Source organism: Sciurus vulgaris (assembly GCF_902686455.1).
Source record: "Sciurus vulgaris genome assembly, chromosome: 7".
Taxonomy (NCBI): Eukaryota; Metazoa; Chordata; class Mammalia; order Rodentia; family Sciuridae; genus Sciurus; species Sciurus vulgaris.
In genome coordinates, this window is record NC_136467.1 from 22,741,729 (window position 1) to 22,768,165 (window position 26,437).

The 26,437-nt window shown below is 38.7% G+C and overlaps 1 protein-coding gene across 3 annotated transcripts in view; it reads right to left on the reverse strand.

Moving 5' to 3' along the window:
- The window catches only part of AIG1 (androgen induced 1), a 253,696-nt gene extending 227,559 nt beyond the window's left edge, over positions 1-26,137 (reverse strand). The window contains exons 1-2 of one of the 3 annotated variants that reach the window (XM_079146898.1): positions 26,030-26,137; positions 25,723-25,842 (exon numbers count right to left, since the gene is read on the reverse strand). In XM_079146898.1, coding sequence (XP_079003024.1) covers positions 25,723-25,842; positions 26,030-26,122 — 213 coding nt within the window. In that variant the 5' untranslated portion in view covers positions 26,123-26,137. Of the gene's footprint in view, positions 1-25,722; positions 25,990-26,029 lie in introns of those variants that run through there. The other 2 variants (XM_079146896.1, XM_079146897.1) reach the window with 2 other exon arrangements.
- Between the last annotated feature and the right edge of the window lie 300 nt (positions 26,138-26,437).

A 26,437-nucleotide genomic window follows, 5' to 3' on the forward strand; every position in this document is an offset into this window, starting at 1 on the left:
TGGCCCGGTGTGTTTGTACACTGACGGAAATGAAGCAGTTGAAATGCAAAACTATGTGATACACAAGGGAATGCTCAAAGTATCAAGAGGTGTTCGAGGCCAGGGTACTCATGGAAGTACAGTTCATCCAGGGGAACAGGAGGGAAGGTGGAGTAGCTTCAGATAAAGGTGCATTGATAGATCTGTGTGTTAGCTTTGTGTTGCTGTGGCCAAATTCCTTACTTTGGCTCACAGTATCAAAGGTTTCAGTCCATGGTTGGCTGGCTCCATTGCTCTATACATGAGACAAGGCAGAAGAATATCAAGGTGGAAGGGCATGGTGAAGAAAAGCTTCTCACCTCACGGTGGTCAGCAAAGAGAAAGAGAGGAATGGGCCAGAGACAAGATAGAGTTTGCAAAGGCACGTCGCCAGAGAGCTACTTCCTCTAACCATGCCCCACAAATCTGCAGTTAGCACCCAATTGTCCATTCAAATTATTAATCCATCAAATGGATTAATCCACTGATGGGGTCAGAGCCTTCATGATCCAATCTTTTCCTAAAAGTTCCACCTCTAGATATTGCCACATTCCTTCAACACAGGAGCTTTGGGGGACATTCCAGGTCCAAACCATAACAATTTGATAGTGGGGAAATGAGTAAGAGTCTTCTGATTGGTTTTGTTTTCATACTGAAATAAGCAGCAAGATCATCCTGCTCTTCGGCTAATAACAAAGACTGTTCTCTGAGTAAAAGAGTGAGCTGAGCAAAAGGATCAAGGGAGGGATGCCCAAGATAGGAGGACAGAGAAACAAGTGGAAGGGGCTCTGTGAGATTAAAAGGAAGCTTACTAAAGAATTCAGTACCTGTTGGGCAGCACTGAGGGTCCTCTAAACATCTCTGGCCATAAAGACCACATCATTCCAAACAGCAGGCTTTGGAGACTCTCTTTAATCCTGCTCACCTCCTTGGGTACAGGCAGGGGTAGGTCAGTACTTGGGTTCAATTAAGATGACAGATTTTCCAGGTGAAAAAGATAGAAGATAAAAGCGAGAGAGAGTGTGCTGGAGTGTCCTTCTAAGGGTGGACCATGGAATCCAGGCTGCTCAGAAAATGAGGAAATGAGCGTAAGGCTGGAAGAGATGGTAGGGTTTAAATATTCTTGTACAACACAATGTGTTTAGAAATTCTCCACTGTCAAAGAGCACAAGAAGCCCCACACCAGCAGCAAGCCAAGGAGGTTTCAGGCGATAGGCATTCTCCTAGAAAAAGAATCTCACTTTGCCTGTACAACCGAGGTCTTCTGGGACAATGACTTTCTATTTGTGCCTAAGGTCACTAAAGGCAATTTTAATATATCAAATTAGGTCACATTGTAGTGGCTTTGTGCAGCCAACAGAAACTGGTTCAGATTTATGTTTGTTACAGTCAAGCTATGAGTTTAACTTGTGTTCATATATGGAAAAAAATTAAGTGAATTAAGAGAAAAAAAATCATTTAAAATTATAATACTAGGTGGCCCTTCAGTAAAAACATTAAGTAGGAATAAAGCAATTGCCACTGGGTTGCGGTATCTATGGCACCCTCCTATTAACTTTTAACATACATGGGGTAAGACACTCATGTCCAGACTGAAAGATGTTCTCGCTCTTCTTCTTTTTTTTTTTTTTTTTTCCTGAAATTAAGCCTTCAAAGACAAGGAAGTCATAAATAAACTGCTTATCAGTTATTAACCTAAGGTAACTACTGACCATCCATATCAGCATGGTCCTGGAGGACTCTACCCAAAAATGAAATCTCAGGGGAATTCACATTGTGAGGTACTGAGACCCAGTCTTATTTATAGTGACAACAACACAAAGTTCTTCATCTTCTCTTTGTGTTTGTTATTTAAAATCACAGTTTAAGAACGAGGATTGGTTCATTCTCATACTAGATATACCTCAATTAACCTCAAATTTACCCTTGAAACTGACCCATGATAAAGCATACTAAAAATTGAGATATCATTTGACCAGCATAGACATACCAATTTATTTTCATTCAGGTAAACTGCAATGATAGCAGCAAAAACCTATATTCAGCTTACTATATTCAGGTACTAATTAACAAATGATCCTTAAGTACTCATGAAAGTAGTGCCTCTGCTACTAAACATCTGCTAGATTAGTTTGCTTTAACAGGATTTTAAAAACCTGTAAACAAGTGCTGGGGTGGTAGCTCAGTGGTAGAGCACTTGCCCAGCATGCACAGGCTCTGGGTCCAATCTCTGGTGCTGCAAATAAGATATCTGTAATTAAAAACACACTACCTAAGCTAGATTGTTTTTATAGATGGTCTGCATTAGGGACATTTTAGTTTTTAATTGAACCATCATTTCTTATAAACTGAAGACAACTAACAAAATCTTTAGATTTAACTTGTAATCAGTTTGATGGATCACACAGTTCTATACTATTTCTATTTCATTCCTAAATTTTACATTTTATTTCCTCTCTTAGCTTGTTCAATAAAAAGGCAGAACAAATAAAATGAATGAAAGGGCAAGAAAAGATATATGGGTGATACTTCCTGAAATCCTATATAACTGACAATGTATCTCAATTATCTGATCTCATGAAGATAGCCTGGTTGGGGATGAAATTTTCTAGATCATTTTTCTCCTCCAGATTCTATAGATGTCGCTGTATTAATGGACGGACTCTGCATCTAAACAATATATACTAAATTTAGACAACTCAAAGCCCTGCATTTTTTGCTTTGGTACATAATTTGTTGAAGGGTTTCGTTCATGTTTTGCTTTTCAAGCACAAATACTTATATGATGCCTAATAATTATTTTTGAACACAAAGGATGAAACCAAATAGGTGTCATTTCTTATTTATTTTGCCTGAGAGACAATGAACCTTCCTGACACATATACCCTCTGTGGGTCTTCTAGTTATTTATTTATTGCCCTCAGAAGGGGGAGTTTTCTTCAGTTTTGTTTGGATATGTAATTTTGTCCTAATGGCCACAGGTGATTTTTCCAACAGTTGCTACTAACCTTCCATTCTCTTCACCTCACATTTTCTCTTCCATCATTTTCCTTTTCCTTTTCTTCTCTTTTCACCTCATCCTGTTGCCTTTTCATTTCTCCATTCTCAACCTGGCCATATGCTCCACATCACAGAAGTCATGGCCTTTTTCATTATAGTGAGGACTCTGAACAGTTTTCTAATTTTTCTTTTTTTTTTTGCTTCCTATAATAAGTAACTTTCACTCACGTTTTCTTCATGTGAGATTTCAGGTTGATATCCATTCCCTTTGTCTTTGTTCTGCAGTAAGTTTCAAGGGTCGCACGCATACAGTTGTCTTTTTTTTTTTTTTCCCTATTTATTCAGTCTGGAACAAGAAAATATTCGTCTAATCCTAGTATTTTTATACTTGAGTGCCATTCTTGTCCCAGATCTTTGGTTGAAAATGTTTACACACACAAGTCTAGCACAATTTTGTAGCTTTCTAGAGGCTTCCATGCAAAGAACTTGTGCTTTGTTGAGAAGCATGGTTCCTACTCACAGGCAGCTTCTGTCATTCTGAAGCAATGGAACAGACATGTATCACTCAACCATGGGGACACATTCTGAGAAATGCATCATTATTGGTGATTTCATTAGGATGTAAACACCACAGACAGTACGTGCACAAACTAGATGGTATAACCTATTACACACCGTTGCTCCTGCCCCTAGACTGCAAACCCATACAGCATGCTCTTCCGCTGAATTCTGATGGCAACCGCGACCCAATGTTAAGCACCCGTCTATGCAAGCGTAGCTAAACACAGGAAAGGCATGGTAAAGACACGAGGGGAGAGTGACTCTGTTACAGTCTTACAGGACTGCAGCCTGTCATTGGGGGAACCCCGTTAGACAGTGAAGGGCTGTACATAAAGAACCCAGATATCTCAGAGCACACTGCTGCAAGCTCTTCCTGCTATCAGTCACCTCCAGCACGTTATCTGGCACAGCCTACCTCCCAGGATGCCGTGCACTTCTCAGCTCTTGTCCAATTTCCTTCCTACCCAGCTGTTTCCTGCTTTAGTCAAGCTTGCAACACTCGGGCTGCCTCTCAGGTCTGCACCCTGGAATGAGAAGTAGTCTTTCCAGACACTTTGAGTCAGAAACAGAAAAGAGCTCTATGGACAACATCTCAACTGTTAAAGACTAGCAGATATGGGGTGGGTCATGGATTACATGCTTGACTCCGCCAGTTCTGGCTTTTATGGAACTAGTCTCTTAAATTCTGGAAAAAGGTTGACTATAAATCTAACTTTTTGACACTATTATGAATTTTCCTCCTTTCCATTTAATACCTAAAATTGTAAATATTCATCTCTATAGTAGTCTATATCTACATATCTCAGAGGTCTTACTCTATAGCCTATGCATTTAATTGTTGAATTCTTTATCCTTTCTGAATACTACATTTAGTTAATAAGCAATTGGTCTCTTCCTAAAATGACCACAGTAATATCAACTCACGATTTTTGTGCCTGATCACAGGTACACATATAATAATTAGAATAGCAGACAACATGTATTTATTAAGCACTTAACATGTGCCAGGCATTGGGTTATGCCATTTACGTATTGTCTCATTTAATCCTCACAACAATCCTGTGTGATAAGAACTATTAGTACTCCTGTGTAACCAATGAAACAAACAAAATAGAAGCATTAGGCCTTTCACAAGGTAATACATTTGCCCAGACTCAGACAGCTGCTGAATAGAAAAGATGGCATTGAAACTCAGTTTGATTCCTGAACCCTGGCACTCACCTCATATACTATAAAGCCTAATGGATATATAATAATACTAATTGATAAATAATATGCTATATATAATTCTTTAATTATAATTCTCTAATAAACTAGCAGCATATTTTGCTAAGAAGTCATATGCTAATAATTAACATTTTGTATATCCAACTATAAATTAATGCCTTAAAACATACATATTCCCTTCATCATAAACAATTACCTGCAAATAGCCCGAGACTTCTGTACACATTTGTGGTAGGAGGTTCAATGTAATAATTTTACCTGTGTTCCCTTTGGTAGACTTTTGCATAGTGCATGAAGCAGCTTCCTTACCTCTGGTTTCAAGGCTTAACCAAGGAGGGGAACTGGCAGAAGATGGAACAGAGGGGTCTTTGTTTTGCTCACCTCCCACTCCCCAGGGGATCCTGCACACTGATGAACACTAAGGGTCTCTGCTGCAGGCCTAGCAGTGGTAACCTGCTCTCAGGTGCTAGCCTAGGTTTTTGTAGTGGTGATCTCTATACCCTGCCCACACGTATAAAAATGGTTCCTTCCCTAAAGTCATTCAAATTACCATTTCGAGTATGCCATCTCTCTTTGCTGCCACGACCTGCTCTGATACAGAAATTATTTATTCTGGCATAGAATATGCCTTAATGTTTTAGAAGAGGCTGTTTCCCTATTCTGTGTGGATCCAAATGTTCATGTCTTTTTTTTTATTGTAAACAAATGGGATACATGTTGTTTCTCTGTTTGTACATGGAGTAAAGGCATACCATTTGTGTAATCACAAATTTACATAGAGTAATGTTGTTTGATTCATTCTGTTATTTTTTCCCTCCCCCCACACCTCATTTCCCTCCCCGCCACCCCTCTTTTCCCTCTATACCGTCCTTCCTTCCTCCATTCTTGCCACCCTCCCTAACCCTAACCCTAAACCTAACCCTAACCCTAACACTAACCCCTCCCACCCCCCATTATGTATCATCATTCACTTATCAGAGAGATCACAAGTCCTTTGTTTTTTTGAGATTGGCTTACCTCACTTCCATGATATCCTCCAATTTCATCCATTTGCCTGCAAATGCCATAATTTTATCATTCTTTATGGCAGAGTAATATTCCATTGTATATATATGCCACATTTTCTTTATCCATTCATCAATTGAAGAACATCTAGGTTGGTTCCACAATCTGCCTATTGTGAATTGAACAACTATGAACTTTGATGTGGCTGTATCTCTGTAGTATGCTGATTTTAAGTCCTTTTGGGTATAGGCCAAGGAGTGGGATAGCTGGGTCAAATGGTGGTTCCATTCCAAAGCTTTCTGAGGAATCTCCATACTGCTTTCCAGAGTGGCTGCACTAATTTGCAACCCCACCAGCAATTATGAGTGTATCTTTTCCCCCACATCCTCGCCAACACCTATTGTTGCATGTGTTCTTGATAATCACCATTCTAATTGGGGTGAGATGGAATCTTAGGATAGTCTTGATTTGCATTTCTCTCATTACTAGAGATGATGAACACTTTTCCATATATATCTGTTGATTGCTTGTAGATCTTCTTCTGTGAAGTGTCTGTTCATTTCCTTAGTCCATTTGTTGATTGGATTATTTGTATTCTTGGTATAGTTTTTTGAGTTCTTTATAGATTCTGGAAATTAGTGCTCTATCTGAAGTATGAGTGGCAAAGATATTCTCCCACTTTGTAGGCTCTCTCTTCACATTACTGATAGTTTTCCTTTGCTGAGAGAAAGCTTTTTAGTGTGAATCTATCCCAGTTGTTGATTCTTGCTTTTATTTCTTATGCTATGGGAGTCCTGTTAAGGAAGTCTGCTCCTAAGCTGACATGTTGAAGATTTGGACCTACTTTTTCTTCCATAAGATGCAGGGTCTCTGATCTGATTCCGATGTCCTTGATCCATATTGAGTTGAGTTTTGTGCAGGGTGAGAGATAGGGGTTTAATTTCATTCTGTTGCATATGGATTTCCAGTTTTCCCAGCACCATTTGTTGAAAAGGCTATCTTTTCTCCATTGCATATTTTTGGCACCTTTGTCTAGTATGAGAAAATTGTATTTATTTGGGTTTGTGCATGTCCTCTATTCTGCACCATTGATCTACCTTTCTATTTTGGTACCAATACCATGCCATTTTTGTTACTAATGCTTTGTCATAGAGTTGAAGATCTGGTATTGTGATACCCCCTACTTCGCTCTTTCTGCTAAGGATTGCTTTAGTTATTCTGGGTTTCTTATTCTTCCAGATGAATTTCATAATTGCTTGCTCTATTTCTGTAAGGTACATCATTGGGATTTAATTGGAATTGCATTGAATCTGTATAGCACTTTAGGTAGTATGGCCGTTTTGACAATATTGATTCTTCCTATCCATGAACATGGGAGATCTTTCCATCTACTAAGGTTTTCTTTAATTTCTTTCTTTAGTGTTCTGTAGTTCTCATTGTAGAGGTCTTTCACCTCTTTTGTGAGATTGATTCCCAAGTATTTTATTTTTTTTCAAGGCTATTGTGAATGGGGTAGTTTTCCTAACATCTCTTTCTGAAGATTCACCACTTATGTATAAAAATGCATTGGATTTATGAGCATTGATCTTGTAACCTGCTACTTTACTGAATTCACTTATGAGTTCTAAAAGTTTTCTGGTGAACTTTCCGTGTTCCTATAAATATATAATCAAGTTATCAGTGAACAGGGATAGTTTGAGTTCTTCTTTTCCTATTCATATCCCATTAATTTCTTTGGTTTGTCTAATTGCTCTGGCTAGAGTCTCAAGGACGATGTCGAATAGAAGTGGTGAAAGAGGGCATCCCTGCCTTGTTCCAGTTTTTAGGAGGAATGCTTTCCGTTTTTTACCATTTAGAATGATATTGGCCATGGGCTTAGTGTAGATGGCCTTTACCATGTTAAGGAATGTTCCCTCTATCCCTATTTTTTCTAGTGTTTTGAGCATGAAGGGATGCTGTATTTTATCAAATGCTTTTTCTGCATCTATTGAAATAATCATGTGATTCTTAACTTTAAGTTTGTTGATATGGTGAATGACATTTATTGATTTCCGGATGTTGAACCAACCTTGCATCTCTGGGATAAAACCCACTTGATCGTGGTGCACTATCTTTTTAATATATTTTTGTATGCGATTTGCTAAAATTTTGTTGAGAATTTTTGCATCGATGTTCATTAAGGATATTGGTCTGAAATTGTCTTGCCTCGATGTGTCTCTGTCTGGTTTAGGTATCAGGGTGATATTGGCTTCATAGAATGAGTTTCGGAGGGTTCCCTCCTCTTCTATTTCATGGAATACTTTGAGGAGCATTGGAATGAGCTCTTCTTTAAAGGTTTTGTAGAACTCGGCTGAGAACCCATCTGGTCCCGGACTATTCTTTGTTGGTAGGCTTTTGAAGACTTCTTCTATTTCATTGCTTGAAATTGATTTATTTAAGTTGTGTATGTCCTCCTCGTTCAGTTTAGGTAATTCATATGTCTCTAGAAACTTGATGTCTTTGAGGTTTTCTGTTTTGTTGGAGTATAGATTTTCAAAATAGCTTCTAATTATGTTTTGTATTTCACTCGTGTCTGTAGTGATATTTCCTTATTCATTCTGAATTTTAGTAATTTGAGTTTTCTCTCTCTTTCTCTTTGTTAGTGTGGCTAAGGGTTTATCGATTTTGTTTATTTTTTCAAAGAACCAACTCTTTATTTTGTTAATTTTTTCTATTGTTTCTCTTGTTTCAATTTCGTTGATTTCAGCTCTGATTTTAACTATTTCCTGTATTCTACTACTTTTGGTGTTGTTCTGCTCTTCTTTTTCTAGGGCTTTGAGCTGTAATGTTAAGTCGTTTGTTGATTTTTACTTCTTTTGTTGAATGCCCTCCATGAAATAAATCTTCCTCTAAGTACTGCTCTCATAGTGTCCCAGAGATTTTGATATAATGTCTTTGTTCTTGTTTACTTCTAAGAATTTTTTTATTTCCCTCCTGATGTCTTCTGTTATCCATTCATCATATACTAGCGTATTACTTAATCTCCAGGTATTGGAGAAGTTTCTGTTTTTTATTCTGTCATTTATTTCTAATTTCACTCCATTATGATCTGATAGAATACTAGGTAGTATCTCTGTCTTCTTGTATTTGCTAACAGTAGCTTTGTGGCATAAAATATGGTCTATTTTAGAGAAGGATCCATGTGCTGCTGAGAAGAAAGTGTATTCGTTCTTTGTTGGATGGTATATTCTATATATGTCCATTAAGTCTAAATTGTTGATTGTGTTATTGAGATCTATGTTTTCTTTATTCAATTTTTGTTTGGATGATCTATCCAGTGGTGAGAGAGGTGTGTTAAAATCGCCTAGTATTATTGTGTTGTGCTCTATTTGATTTCTGGAATTGAGAGAATTTGTTTGACGTACATGGATGAGCCAATGTTCAGGGCATAGATATTTATGATTGTTATGTCTTGCTGATTTATGCTTCCTTTAAGCCATATGTAATGTCCTTCTTTATCCCTTCTGACTAGTTTTGGCTTGAAGTCCACATTATCTGAAATGAGGATGGATACTCCAACTTTTTTGCTGTGTCCGTGTGCATGGTATGTTTTCTCCCATCCTTTCACCTTTAGTCTGTGGATATCTCTTTCTATGAGATGAGTTTCTTGCAGGCAGCATATTGTTGGATTTTTCTTTTTAATCCAATCTGCCAGTCTATGTCTTTTGATTGATGAGTTCAGGCCATTAACATTCAGGGTTATCATTGTGATATGATTTGTATTCCCAGTCATTTGACTCATTTTTGGTTTTTGACATGATTTGGTTTCTCCTTTATTTGGCTATTCCTTTAGGGTAGTTCCTCCCGTTGCTGATTTGCATCGTTGTTTTTCATCTCCTCCTCATGGAATATTTTGCTGAGAATGTTCTGTAATGCCGGCTTTTGTAAATTCTTTTAGCTTTTGTTTATCACGGAAGGATTTTATTTCGTCGTCAAATCTGAAAGTAAGTTTTGCTGGGTATAAGATTCTTGGCTGGCATCCATTTTCTTTCAGGGCTTGGTAAATGTTGTTCCAGGCCCTTCTAGCTTTTAGGGTATGGATTGAAAAATATGCTGACATTCTTATTGGTTTCCCCTGAATGTAATTTGATTCTTTTCTTTCACAGCCTTTAAAATTCTGTCTTTATTTTGTATGTTAGGCATTTTCATAATAATGTGCCTTGGTGTGGGTCTGTTGTAATTTTTTATATTTCAAGTCCTATAAGCCTCTTGTACCTGGTTTTCCATTTCATTCTTCAGATTTGGGAAATTTCCTGATATTATTTCATTGAATAGATTGTTCATTCCTTTAGTTTTTTCTCTAAGCCTTCCTCAATCCCAGTAATTCTTAAATTTGGCCTTTTCATGATATCCCATAATTCTTGTAGATTCTGTTCATGATTTCTTACCATCTTCTCTGTTTGGTCAATTTTGTTTTCAAGATTAAATATTTTGTCTTCAACGTCTGAGGTTCTGTCTTCCAGGCGTTCTATCCTATTGGTTATGCTTTCTATGGAGTTTTTAACTTGGTTTATTGTTTCCTTCATTTCAAGGATTTCTGTTTGTTTTTATTTTCAGTATCTCTAACTCTTTATTGAAATGATCTCTTGCTTCCTGTATTTGCTCTTTTAACTGTTGATTGGTGGGATCGTTTAATGCCTGCATTTGCTCTTTCATCTCTTCCTTCAAAGCCTGCATTTGTTCTTTCATCTCCTTGGTTGCTTCCCTGTTTTAATTATGTACATTCTGAACTCCCTTTCTGACATTTCTTTTGCTGTGCTGTCATTGGATTTTATTGATATAGTATCTAGGTTTGTTTGGGACATTTTCTTCCCTTGTTTTCTCATATTGGTCAGTTATCAGTGGGACTCTGAGATATTGCAGATTTCCTCTATCGTCTTATAGTGTCCCTGTAGATTTCCAGTATATCACCTCCCAGCCTTCAGTAGCCTGAAGTCTTGGAGGAACTTGATAATGCAGTGCTTCCGAAGAAAGCTGCCCCTAGCCTGCTACTGGGTCCAGGGCTGGGGGCTGGTTCTGTGTGGAAATCCTCTCACTGGGCAGTCCTGCTCCTAGAAGCTGGCTATAGACAGAGCCTGCCCCTGCCTGAGGGAGCCAGGCTGCTCGGGGAAAGCCTCTCCCTGTCTTGCCTTGGTCCCAGGAGCCGCCTGTGGGCCAGGGTCCACTGCTGGGTTCAGGGCTTGGGGTTGGTTCTGTGCGGAAAAGCTCTCACTGGGAGGGCCTGCTCCTAGAAGCTGGCTGTGGATTGCACCTGCCGCTGGAGAGAGCAGGGTGCTTGGGGAAGATTCTTGCTGCCCTGCCCTGTTCCGAGAAGCTGCCCCTGTCCAGGCCTGCCGCCCTGGCCGAGCTTCACCCAGTGGGAGAGACTCATTCTGTGGCTCTATGTTGGTCCGAGTCTCTCAATGCCTCCCCTTCTTGAATCCTGAGTTCTGGAGCAACGGGAGATGCAGTCACCCTCTAGTCCGCCATCTTGGATCCCTGATATGTCTTTTTTGAAATAGCAACAATGTATAAGTGCAATTACATAGTAAAGGATGTGTAGTGTTATAGCAAATACACTTTCCTCAGACCTCTCCGTGTTAAGGAGCCAGCTTTTCAAGTTGGTCTAATGAATCACTCATGATTAAGCTCAGAGCAGTTTAAGTACATGATGAATGGACTCCACAGGCAGATTCACTTTTGTCGTACACAGAAAGCCACTCTGCTCTCTTCAGCCATCTCAATTCTATACTAATTAAGATGCTCTAGGCACCTCAAGATTTATATTCTACTCAAGTTTGAGCCCAAACCAAATTTACCTAATATCACTGGGTTTTATAAACATGGAGTCAAAGACAGCTAGTCATTTACATTTATGAAATATACAGTGAATATTTTTAAGTCAATGTACTAGACAAGAAAGTGTGAGGCTGGTATTCTTCTACATAGACTATTCTATATGTTATCAGAAGTACAGAGAAATCAATATTCCGAGTCTTAGAGAAGGTAAAAATAGATTTAAAGATCCCTTTAGACTTTAGTATAGCTACTGCACCTCTAAGAATTTATCTATGAAAACCATCATAAATGTATGTGAATATATATATTACATATATTTTTATATTATATATATATTTATATTCACTGGGACAATTAATAGAAACTCCCATTGAAGAATATTCAATAATTAAAACCGATGTCATGAAAGGATGTACAATGGAATGGAAAACCTGTTACAAAGTATTTTAAATGGAAAAAATAGATATGAAAACTATGGGTAGGCTACTTCTGGAGCCGTCACAAATGGAGTGAGCTGGCCCCTGTCATTCTCACCGATCACTAAAAACTCTGAACAGAATGCAAAAGCAGCCACCTGAGGACTCTGAAAAGCGCACAATGGCAGGCGGATTGGGAAGGAAAGTGAAAATGAATAAAGGCCCAGCCGGAAACTTTCTCCTTCCTTTCCCCCCAGATCTGACCTAAGGGCGGACTGGTTCCTGGAGCCCCGCAGCACAGGGAGGCAGAAACTGCGGGAGAAACTCCTCTCCAGCCAGGTAACAGAAAAGGCTCCCGGCGCGACAGCTCCTGGCATGGGGATCTAAAACCCGAAGAGAAACCTAGCTCTCTCTCCAGAGGAAGCGGGAGAAAGGCAGCCCTGATGGGTGGACCTGAGGCGAGGGGCGCCTTCTCGCTCTTTTCTGGCTGCCTCCCTCTGAAGCATCCCCAACTGCGAGGACCACGTGACAGCTGAAATCCTGGGAGGACTCCATACTTCTGGCCAGAGGAACCAAGAGCAAGGCTACCCGAGAGCTGCAGACAAGGACAGAAATCACAGGGCGCAAACCTGGACCAGGTCAATGCATAATCCTGCCTATGTGCTGACGTCTGTCCTAGACACATGCAGGACAGACAGACACAAGCTTCACAGCCGCCTCAAGAACTGAAATACCACACAAGCCAGGCTTAAGTCCCAGACTAACCCCTGAGTGGGGTAAGCTATCGTTAGAACCAAAGAGCTGCCAAAATCTTTGAAAACCCTGCTGGCACGAGAACCTCCATGAGCTGGAACATGAGATCTGAACCTAACCAGTTTGCCAGCCTGCTGCAGTAAGCAAAGAATCAATAGTCTCCCTAAGATTTTGAAAGAATCCAGAATCTCACAATGTATGTTCAAAATGCTCAGGGTATAAGCCAAAGTAACTTGACATACCAAGAGTCAGGAAAATCAGACCAATATTAAAAAAAAAAAATGCAATCAACAGATGCCTCCAAGATGGCCCAGATACTGGAATTATTAGACGGGGACATTAAGGCAGCTCTTCAACAATCCTCCATAAAGATAACCGTGCAAATGAATGCTGAGTAGCAATTTATTCTTGGAAAATAGTGACTGTAAAAAGGAATCAGACGGACATTTTTAGAACTGAAACATACAATACCCAAAATTTTAAAAATTCACTAGATGAGCTCCGTAGCAGAAAGTAGATGACAGAGGAAAGAGTCAGTGAGCTTGAAGAAAGATGGATAGGAATCATGCAACCTGAAACAAGAGGGGGGAGAAGACTGAAAAAAAGAATGCATCCTCAGGAATAAAAATAAAAGATCTGACATTCGTACCAATGGAGTCCTAGAAGAAGAGATAAAAGAAATAGTTACAGAAAGGATAAATAAATAATGGCTCTAAATGGGTGAAACACAGACACAGATTCAAGAAGCTCAGCAAACTCCTATCAAGATAAATTTGTAAAAACATATCCAGATATATAATCACACTGGTGAACATCAAAGATAATGAAGAAAATATTAAAGGCAACAAGAGAAAAACAACACATCCTTACATTCAAGGAAGCAATGTGTTGAACGACTGCAGATTTGTCATCCAAAATCATACAGGCCAGATGACAGGAGCATATGATCTTTCAAGTGATGAAAGAAAAGAACTGTTACCAAAATTTTATATCCAACAAAAATATCCTTCAGTAATGAAAGCAAAATTGAAGGAAAACTCAGAGAATCTATAGCCAAGAGACCTCTTCTTAATAATATAATAGGGTAAAGTGCATGTTTTACTTGAAGTGCTAAACTAGTTGCTTTAATTAGATTATGTAAAGCTAAGTTTGTATATAGTAACCTCTAGAGCAATAATTAAAATAATACAACACTGGGAATACAGCTCAGAGGCAGAGCATATTTTTTAGCATGTGCAAGGCCCCAAAATAGATAAATAAAATAATAAGAGATATATATTTAACTAGCCAATAGATAAATTAAAATGAAATGCAATGTGATAAAAATATTCAAATAATCCAAATGAAGGCAGAAAATAGGAAAAGAAGAAACAAAACGGTAACAAATAGAAAACCAGTACTAAAATGATAAACCTAAATCCAATCATTTTAATGGCATCAAATCAAAATGGTACCTATTAAAGCAATGATCACATTAAATTCAAAAATAAGACTCAACTATATACTGTCTGCAAGAAAAAGCCCCTTGAAGTATATTAATACAGGTAAGTTAAAAGTGAAAATGGAAAGATACATACCACGCAAACACTAATCAAAAGAAATTTGGAATAGTTTTATTAATGTCAGATGTGGAAAATTCCCAGGGAGAAAGAATGAAATTGGTAATGACAAATGAGTCAATTCTCCATGACACACGTTATTCCTACGTGTGTATGCACTTAACAATGTTGTATACTCCAAAATACATGATGCAAAACTAACAGAGCTGGGCACGGTGGCACATGCCTACCACCCAGCCACTTGGCAGGCTGAGGCAGAGGATCACAAGTTCAAGGCCAGCCTCCACATCTTAGCAAGACCCAGTCTTAAAATTTAAAAATAAAAAATAAAACAAACAACCAAAACCTTATAAAACTAAAATGTGAAACAGACAAACACACAATTACACTTAGTTTAATTCTCCTTTCTCAATTAATCAGAGCCAGCAGACAGAAAATCAGCAAGGATACAGAACACCTGAGTCATAGTATCAACAAACTTTATGTAACTGACATTTAAGGAACCCTCCATTCAATAACAGCAGAATACACGTGCCAAGTAAATATGGAATATTCAACATGATAGCCAGGATAAAACAGAAATCAATGAAATTGAAAATGGAATAACAACAGAAAAAAGTCTACTTTGGGGAGAAAAAAAAAATAAAAATTGATAAACCCCTAACCAAACAGATGAAGAAAATAAAAATAAGATACCTATTACTAACTCATATATGAAGTGTGGTTATCACTACAAACCCTATGAACAATAAAAGAAAGATAAGAAGTAGATACTAAAAGATGAAATGGACCAAGTGTTTGAAAGACAAACTACCTAATATATATTTAAAGAACAACCAATGACCTTAACAGTTCTATGCCCTGAAATCAACCAAACTGAATTTGTTATTAAAACTTTTTAACAAAGAAAAATCCTGTGATTTTCCAGTGGTAAATTCTACAAAATATTTCACAAAGAATTAATACCACTTCTACTTCATCTTTTCCAGAGCACTATAGAGGAATGAGACCAGCATACTCTAATACTGAAGCCAGACAAAGATTAAAAAAACTATATATACTGATGAATATTTTTCATGAAAAGAGAAGTTAAAAAGATCTCAAAAACCATTAGCAAATCAAATGTGGCATCTATAAAGAGGACAATACTTCACAAGTAAGTGGTATTTACTCCAGGAATGAAAGACTGGTTCAATGAGTAAAAATCAAGTAATATAATTCACCATATTAACAGAAAAACATATTAAAGCCAAATGAAAATATCAGTAGATACAGTTAAAGTACATGAAAAAATTCAACATCTATTAATTTTAAAAAGAAAACTTAGAGCAAATTAGGAATGGAAGGAAATTTAAACTGATAAATATCAGGAACAACAAAAAAAAATCTATACCAACTCCATACTTGTAAAAGACTGAATGTTTTCCCCTAGGAAGAAACAAGGTAAAGATATGCTCTCATCTCTTTTATTCAATAGTATGCTGACAGTCTTAGCCAGTGCAATAAAACATGAAAAAGAAATAAAAGCTATGCTGATTAGAAAGGGGGAAAAATGTCTCTATTTACCGATAACATGATTGTCTACATTATCAAAAAAAAAAAAAAAATCCCATGGAATTCAACACAAAGCTCCTAGAACTAGTGTGTTTAGCAAACTTAGAGGACATAAAGGCAGCATGCAAAAATCAAATATATCTCTACATGCTAACAATAAACAAACAGGAAGTAAAATTTAACAAACCGGTATTATTTGCTTCACTAAATAGAATACACAGATAGCCAGTAAGTACGTGGAAGTAGGAAATGTAAATTACAACCACAACGAGAAATCATTCCAAACACCAGTCAAAATGGCTAAAATGGACAATATTGACAATATCAAATAACTGGCAAGAATGGGGAGAAACTATCATTCACACACATTTGATGGAGATGTGAAATGGTGCTGCCATTCTGGTTAAGAGTTTGGTAGCTTCTTTTAAACTAAAATTGCAACTACCATACAATCCAGAAATTATCCTCTTGGATATCTGTGCCAAAGAAATGAAAACTTAAGATCACATTAAAAACCTGGGCATAAATGTTCACAGAAGCTTTAGTTATAATAGCCCCAAACCAGAAACAACCCAGATGTCTTTTAAAGCATGAATGGTTAAATGAACTGTAGTATTGTCTCACCATGAAATATTACTCGGCAATGAAATGGAACTACTAATATATGTGATAACTTGGACAACTTTCCAGGGAATTACAGTGAGTGAAAAAAGGCAATTCCAAAAAGCCATATGTGTATGATTTCATTTATGTAACATTCCTCAAATGACAAAATCTTAAAAATAGAGAATAAATCAATGGTTGCCAAGGTTCAGGGACAAAGCAGAGGTAGAAGATAGGTGTGATCTAAAAGAGCTATCTGAGGAACTTTGTATGGTTGTAAGTTTCCACATCTTGGCTGCTTCAATGGCAATTTTCTGGTTGTGACACTACACAACAGTTTTACAAGATGTGACCATTAAGGGAAACTCCATAAAGTCTACTACACGGGTCTCTCTGTATGTCTTACAACTGATGTGGCTCTACAATTACCTCAAATAAAATGCCAAATAAATATAAAAGGATTAATAAAAACAATTTTAAAGTTCCACTCACAACACTAAAAAAAAATAAAATAGGTATAAACCCAGCAATTATGCACATGAGCAATATGTTGAAAACTACAAACACCAAAGAAAGGAACTTTTTTTTTAAGTTGTAGATGGACACAATACCTTTATTTATGTATTTTTATGTGGTCACATGTGCCAGGCAAGTGCTCCACCACAGAGCCACAACCCCAGCCTCAAAAGAAATAAATTTAGAAATCTAAATTGAGATATATCTCATGTGTATGGATTGGAAAAATAAATATTAATATGCTAATTTTCTCTGAAATTTTCTTTAGATTCAGTGAAATAATGCTAAAGAATCCCAGTGGAATTTTTTTATAGATATTGACAAAATTATTTAAAAATTTAAACAAGAAAACAAAGTAATTAGAATTACAAACTTTGAAAACAAGCAAACTAAAAAAAACCAAGTTGGAGAACTTGCACTAGTTGCTGTCAAGACATACCATAATGCTACAACCATCAAGACAGTGTGATATCTAGTAACACACAGACACTCCTTGGCACAGAAGAGAGTTTGGATACACATGGTCAATTGATAAGTGACTCAGGAAGCAAAGGTGAAAGGATAACCTCTTCAAGAAATGATGCTGGAATGACTGCACATCATGTACCAAAAAAAGGGGGGGGGGGGCAGGAAGGGACTCAAAACTACAAAACTTCTAGAAGGAAAATGTGGGGGGCATCTTTGTGACCTCATGTTAGTTAAAGAGTTCTTGGATACATCAAAAACATGTTCCAGCAGGGCGTGATGGTGCAGGCCTGTAATATCAGCAGCTAGGGAGGCTGAGGCAGGAGAAAGGCGAGTCCAAAACCGGCCTCAGCAACTTAGTGAGGCCCTAGCAACTCAGTGAGACCTTATCTCCAAATAAAACACAAAAAAGGGCTAGGGATGTGAATTAGTGGTTAAGGGCCTCCGGGTTCAACCCCAAGTACCAAAATGAAAAAAAAAAAAAAGTTCCATAAAAAAAATTGATAGCTTGGATGTCATCAAAATGATAAACTTTTGCTCTGCCAAAGCCATTACTAATAAAATGAAAAGATAAGCCACAGACAGGGAAAAAAATGTTTGCAAATCACATACTTGACAAAGTACTATTTTTTTGGCATACTTAAAATTTCTCAAAGCTTAATATAAGAAAAGAATTCAACTTCTTTTAACAGACAAAGATTTGGATCCATCCCCCCCACCCTCTCTCTCTCGGTACTGGGATTGAAAACTACAATCCCAGTCTTTTCAATTTTTTACTTTGACACAGGATCTTACTATGTTGCTGAGGCTGCCCTGCTGAGGCTTCCCTCGAACTTGTGATCCTCCTGCCTTAGCCTCCTGAGTTACTTCAATTAGAGTTAAGCACATCACTGCACCCAAATTACATACACCCTTAACAATCTCTCTCTCTCTCTCTCTCTCTCTCTCTCTCTCACACACACACACACACACACACACACACACACGATAAAAATGCACAGGAAAAGAAAATTTAATATCATTAGTCATGAGGGAAATGCAAATTAAAACCAAGACAATATGCCACTAGACACCTATTACAAAACACAGGAAACACCACACCACTCAGCAATCAAGTGGGACAAATTACTGATAAGCAGGATAGCATGAATGAATCTGAAATACATTGTGCTAAGTGAAAGGAAAAACAGATCCGAAGACATGCTGTAGGCCTTACATATTTTTTTAGAAAACAAATCTGCAATTGGTAAGAGTCAAGAGAGGGTTTGACTCTGAAGGGGCAGCAAACATGAAGGAATGCTTTTAGGTGGTTAGGGTGGTAGCCACGTGACTGTCAAAACTTCACAGAGCTTATACCAACAAAAATTTTGGAGTATGTGAATTAAAAACAAATTTTTAAAAACCATGTGTAGACATTAAACTTTCTTTCTAACGTACATATATGATTGAAAAGGCAAATATCAAAATACTAACATTGATATGAGTGAAATCTGTAATTTAAAAAAAAAACTTACTGATTTTCCTGAAATATGACTACATATAAATGTACACACAAATATATATATGCATATACATCTGTAGTATGACTGTTTCTGTGTATGTAAAGTTCTAAAATAAATACCACCTTGAAGCACTAAAATTCTAAAATGCAAGGAAATTAGGGGAAATTAAGATGGAAAGTATTTTCTTCCCTATGGTTTCATATAGATAGATAGATAGATAGACAGATATATAGAGATAGAGACATAGATACACATACATATATGTTACATAAGTTTTTTTTATCTTTTTTCTCTTTTTTTGATGCCAATGTAAAGCAAAAATGTACAAAATTCTCTGTAATAATTATGTAGTTTTTTAATTAAAAATTTCAAATTATAACACAATCTTAGAGAGCTGATGTAAGTCAATATGAAGGGGCAGCTGCACTGTCTGATGTCTTAGAATTCCAATTCCACTCCACCCAGACTACTGATCAAGGTGCGTGTCACTTTCAAAGACGGCTCAGTCCCCACTGCACTGGGACAGGACTAGGGTGCAAGTGAGAAATGAGTCCTTCAACTTCATGGCCACAGGCTTAACAGCCAAAGAAAGCAGTGGTATTACGAACTCTGGAGCAGTAGGACTTTTCCAAGCATGCTTGGATCACAGGAACATCTGATTCAATGTGGAAAATTGTACTATTGTTCAGGCTTCCACAGAAACGTGTCCTTTCAGGGGAACAAAGAGAAACAAATGAAAACCCTCAAGAGCAGCTACCAATTTTGCTAAATGTTATACCAGGCATGGGGGATGGTGAGATGAGAAAAGAGGTGACCTCAGCCGGTGGTCAGATGACTTTCTGTAATTTCAATAACATTTGCAACTAAGAGAGGGAATGGGTAAATATATCACCAACCATTTCCCCAACTCTGACAAAACCAGGCCCCTGCTTTATATGTCTGATCCAAAAGCAACATTTGCAACAAAGGTAAGGAGGATTCTATGCAAAGGATTATCCTTCCCACAGGTTAGGAAAAAAACATGATTTGATTCTTTATGCTTATGTGCACATATAGTCTGAACCTACTGAAGTAAAATGTGCAGTTTCAGCCTCCAAAGAGGAAAAGTAAAAATAAACAAACAAACAAACAACAACAAAATCCCACCTAATTTTGTTCATGAACCTCTGGCCTCTCCATGGCACACTGTGATTATCACTGGCTAAGCAACACACACAATAACATGCAAAAGCTCTTCTCAAGACATTTTATTTCCTATTTAAATTAAGCCATGAACTACAGTCAAAAATGTATTTCGTGATAAGTATGTAAGTAAATGTAAGGCTAACTCAATTGCAAAATTTTGTATACTTATGCACTTCATTCTGCCTTTTCAACATTTTTCTAAATGTCACAAATTCTCATGTGCCTTAAAGCAAAAAAAAGTATCATCCAGGTATACTTGACCATTTCCTGCTTTGAACAGCTCAAGCTCTTCCACATCACAGCCATTATTCATCCTCCTCCTTCTGTGGTTTTCTTACATTCTTTTCCAATAAGGATTTCGATAACAACAACAAAGTACCTAGATTATATTACCTTTAACTTCTCCAGAAATTCCTTCAGCCTGCCAAAATACAAGGCTGTGTCTTTGGCTTCCATAAAATTACAAAAAAAGAAGTATCAACTATAAGAACATTCCTATACATTCTGCCAAAAAAAATAATTAAAGGAGTTATCTATCATGCTACCTGATGTCCTTTATATGAGGACCTGAGTGACAAATAACCCTGAAAAGTCAATGTCTGGAAAAAAATTGTATTTTTCCTGATAAATTATTATGCTTTCTTTATTCCAATGCTAGGAACAATCAGACAATTTCTTCATTGTTACCTCAGCTGCCCTAAAGATTATTTTAATTTGTTTCCCAAGTGTAATAACTACTCCATCTCTGTGCCTGTATCTGTTTTTCTCTTTAATTTTCAAGTTGTAAATTTTTACATGTTTTTAATTATGTCACAGTGAAAGTTACCTTAAATATGTTTTGAAAGTAGGCAGAATTCATATGTGAAGCCTGGCTCCTACATCTATTCTACATTAAATTACAAAATTCCTAGAGCAGCTTATATCAAACCAGAATGTGCATGGAAGTCGCCTGTTGGGCTCAGAAAGATGCAAATTTTGACTCAGAAGGTGTTGGGTGAAGTCAGCTCCCAGAGAAAGTGGCTCATGTGGGTCTCAGCCCACACGTTGAGTAGGCAGGACCTCAGCAACAATAATCTGCCAGAGCATGAATGAAAAACCCAGTAGAGGCGGAATAATGAGAATGATAACTCTCAAACAAACTAGAGCAAATGAGATACCCGGATCTCTGTTTCAATCTTTAAAAATCCAAGTCTCAAATCCAATATCATTATTAATTTAATTTTTAATAACAAACATCCAGTGTTTGTTTATCAAAGAAATTGATTCTGACTCATTTGCTAGGCAGTCTACCACACATATCCAAATACAGTGCTGGCTGACATGTTTTGTTTTGTTTTTTTAATTTTTTTTTTAGTCGTAGATGGACACAATACCTTTATTTATTTTATTTTTATCTATGTGGTGCTGAGGATCAAACCCAGTGCCTCACGTGTTAGGCAAGTGCTCCACCACTGAGCTACAACCCCAGTCCTCGTTGATATGTTTTCTAAAATTCCTATTATTTTTAATATTTTGGGAGAAAACCAGAAAAGAATGCTCATTGAAAACGTGGAAAGGGAAAATTTCCATTTATTCTACTTTTACTAAGCACCTATTAGACTTCAGCTACTACAGCGAAGCTTCAAACTATAACTGCCTTTTTCATTTACTTATTGCTGGTCTTATTTTGATTCTTTTTTATTATCTTTGGCAGCCTGTATGATGTAACTTGGAGAATGATCACAGCTAGGAATAAGGGAACAAGTCTCCATCATTTGAAGAAAATTCATCAGTTATGATATTGACTAAGAAAATACTGGAACATCAGTTTGTTTAAATTTTCCTTTTTTTCCAGCTTGTTTCCAGTTAAAAGTATTCCTTCCCTTTGCCTGGCATATTGCAAACAGTAATTTCTGAAATAATTCACAGTAAAGAAAAGGCCTCACATTTCCAATGTTGTTCAGTGTATAAATTCTCATACTGTCCACATTATATGCATGTCTCCTCCACAGTTTCATGGGTAAAAAGGCAAAAACCTATGTTTTGGCTAAAGCTAAAATTAACCAGTTATGTAATATTTAAGAACTAGTTGAGTATTTTGTTTCACATAAGTATAAAAACAGTTAAATTTTTTTTTCCAGGTCAGAAGCTTTAAAGCCAAATATTTGAGTTTTCCATTGCTCCTATAACAAGTTACCATTTATTTAGCTTAAACAACAATTCTGGAGGTCAGAAAGTCCAAAACAGGTTTTATTGGGTTAAAACCCAGGGCTGTGTTCCTTCTGGAAACTCCAAAGGGAAATCCATTTTCCTTATTCTTCTCAGCTTCTAAACCACACTCCTTGGGTCACCACTCCTCTTCCATCTTCAAAGCCAGCAATGTTGATCTCCCTGTGACCTTCCTCCTCAGTCATATCTTCTTTCAAATGACTCTTCTGTTTCTCTATTCCGTTTCTAAGGACCCTCAAGGTCCTGTGGTAGTGGCCACTACAGCTGTGTTTATATCACTCTTAGAGAATGAGAATCATTCCAAAAGAACCAGAGCCATTACATTGGGTATTGGATATTCCAAAATAATCCCCCTATTTTAAGGTCAGCTGAACAGCAAACTTCATTCCCCTTTGCTATGTCATCTAACATTCACAGGCTCTGGGCATTGAGATGTGAACATCTCTGGGGACCCATGATTCTATCTACCACACCAGAACAGTGTCCTTTTTCCATTTTCTAATTTGAACTTCCCAAAAACCATTGGGTTTTCTTACGGACTTTCAACACTGGGAAAAGAAAATCGTGGGACATAATAGTATAAGATTACTGGTAGCAACAACTTGCATTCCAGTTTTGACTATGAGCTTTGATGTCACTGGAATGATTCTAATATCCAAAGAGCAAGTGAATACAGTTAGAGGCCACTACCATAGAACCATGTGCACCTGGAGACGTTAGCCCACGTTTCCTGACTCCCATTAGAGTAAACTGATGCCATAGAACATGGACTTCAACTGTGGCCATCAGTATTAATGCCCTGACTCAGCATCCAAGTTGGCCAGAAAAAGAGCCTTATTAAAATTTTGAGAAGCGAAACCCTCTTCTAGAATTGCTCCAATAAGCTTAGAATCATTAAAATTGTCAAAGACACTAGGAAACAAAGTTTATTCAGTATTTTCTTAAACTCAAAAAATGTAAAATTAAACAGGTACATTTTAGTAGCCTGATCTTTTCATGCCATCACGGAAGAACTGACAAGTTGGTTGTTTTAACAGCTGCATGATGCTTAAGCTCTAAGGACTCAAAATCCCTAATAAAAAGAGTAACACTTTGCATGCATGCTTTTACAAATATAGTTCAGACATATTTTCTCACAGGAACTCTTGGCTAACTATAATTATTGTATTTCAATCAGGAGCCACAAAGTGTAAAAAGTTTGAAAGGCTGGCTAAAGGCCCTAAACAAACATAGGGCCAAATATATATGTGAAAGTAGAAGTTTTATATCTGAATTTATGGTCTAAATACTGGAATAGAAAAAAAAAAGTATAGTTATGGTGATTATTGGTGTTTAAAATAGGTAAGTCCAATCATCAAAAGTTAAAACAGAAACTTCATGACAGCACATCAAAGTGACTCTTCCACCATTTCATGTCATGCGAAGGTTATGGGAGATGTATTGTTTCTTGTGAGCCTCGTTTTCTAACACATAGGAAGTGATGCCAATGTGAGAAAGCAGTCCTCTCTCTTGGGCTTTCCAACATACTCAATTTCTGAGTATGTTGATCCATTCCCTTGTTCCCCCAAACAGCACCTAAGGCAAGGGCAGGGCTGTGTACTATGTATAGAACCTATGGCTTCTGCCTTAGCAACAGTCAAATGGGCCAGTACTAAGTAAGATCTGACTTAGGAATGGGATAAGTTTTGTTCACATAGGCCCTGAAAGAATTCTGAAAATCTATGTGTGTATTTTTAAATATATCTAAACATCTTTAACTTAAGATTAAACACTTGAAGAAGGGACAAGATTTCTGGTATTCTGCATATGGTACTAGCGCCTTTTATACATATTTATCAGACAGAACCTTAGGTATGCAGAGATAGTTCATTTAATCTATGCAAAATCTCTGCTGCATAACATAATTGTGAAGCCAATTCATATTGATAAGCTAATCAAGCCAATAAGACCTTCTGTCAAAATAACTCCAACTTCAGTTTTCAATCAAATATGAAGACAGTCCTGGTGACAGTCACATATCTTCTGAATGCTAAAAGGAACATACAGAAAAATAGAGACAGAGCCTTGGCATGTGCTCCTCACATGGATGAATGGGAGGAAGAAAGGCAAATGGCCAGAAATTCACATGTTCAGAGGCAGATTAGTTTCAAGAAAGAATTGGAAGTGGAAGATTTGAAAATGAAAACTTTGAACACTCCTTGTGTGCATACGATTACTGGGGAAGAGAAAGTAAATTGTTCACTGACATACAATGTAAATATAAGGTGGTATTCTAAAGTTTCTAATGGCTTTTTTTTTTTTTTTTGGCATACTGAATCTTTGGAAAGTTCTCTTCATCAAAGTTCAAGTTCTCGTCATCAAAATGGAGGTTCAATAGAAGAGATGATAACTGTGCTGGTGTGGCCAACCTTGTGCATAATCTTGTACAGAAAGTTCTAGCATTCCAGAAGTTGGTTCTGCATTTTCTCTGAGTCCTTTAGGACTTCATTGCTTTTGTTTTAACCCTCTGCCCATGCTTGATAATCTGTGTATGGGTGTGTGTGTGTGTGTGTGTGTGTGTGTGTGTGTGACCTGATCTTTGTCACCTTTTGCCCAGTAATTCTGAGGTCCACCCTGTGTCCCTGTAGAAGCCTTTTTGGTGTCAGAAATAGATAACCTTTAAAATAATAGTAACCGGTACCCATTAAGAGTATCATGTTGTGCCAACAGAGGAGCTGCTTATGCAAACACTGCAAACTTGTACAGGAGGAGACACCAGGCGCACAGCCACACTAGGAATACATTTTGAAACTCTCTCTCCTCTGATGTTTCTGGGGCAAGGGTTGCAAGTAAACTACTGACAATGGGCAAAGAAGATAAGTTTATTAGGTGCTTCCTCTGCCTTAGGAGGTGGACTTGGGCGCTTTCAGACGAAGCTTCAAGTAAATAGACAATACCCAGTTTCGTTCCACGCTGCAAGTTTATCCGATGGCGATGACGGGTGCTCTAGAAAGCACCTCGAGGGCGAATACGACTAAGGCCACTCATGATCAAGGTCGTCGGATGCTTTGGGTAGATGATGAATCTTCTCATGTCACCTCTTAGAAGCAAGTCTGTGTCCCTCTCCAGATAGCCCACCGCCTGGCTGCGCCCCACCTCCATTCGTCCCCCAGCTACCAGGTAACGGTGGGTGGTTCCGAAGGTGCCACAGCGGGGACAGCCAGGCCTTCAGACGCCGGGAGGCGTCACTGCGAAGACGCGAGCACAAGGGAAGGAGCACAGGTGCTCGCGCCCCCGAAACACACACGGGCACCGGGCGCGGGGCGGGCAGTTGGGGGGAGGGGACGGCCTTACCAGATCAATGAACGTCAGAAATTTCCAGCTCCCTCCGTAGGTCTGATGCGAGGGCATTTCGATGGCCTTGTAATTGCACAGGATAGAGCAATAGGACAGCAGGATCGCCACCCGCAGCACCTGGCAGGGGACAAGCGCCATGTTCGCGAGAGGCCTGGGCGGGCCGGGCTGCGAGGAGGGCGCGCGGGCGGCGCTGGGCGCGCGAGGGCGGGCGCCGTGGGAACCCGGGCGCGGCGCGAGGCGGGGCGGGGGCTGTGGCGGGGCGCGCGCCCCGCGGGACCGGCGCGGCCGCGAGCTCCCGGGCGACCTGCGCGGGCGGGGCGCTGTTTGCGGGCGCTCCCCGCGGCCGGCTGCGGCCGGGCAGGCGGCGTGGCGTCATCTCTTTCGTCACCTTCGTCATTCTGCTCCTGCATTCGCGGGGCCGGGGAGACCCGGCCGGGGGCGCCCCCTAGGCGTCCCGGGAAGGGGTGGGAGGGCGCCGAGTGGCAGCCGGGCTCGGGAAGTGCGCGCGAGCTGCGGGGATCGCCGCTGGTGGCATCTGCGGGGCGGAGAGGGAGCAGGGGCGGGCGAGGGGGCGAGGAACCTGTATTGCAGCAGGGGACCCCGCTGTCCACCAGCGTTCCAGCCCCTGGGGCGGCTGCTCCTGGCCAGGGCAGGTGCTCGGTGCGGGACGGGTGGAAGTGTCAGCGCTCTCAGCCCCTATGTGACTTATAAA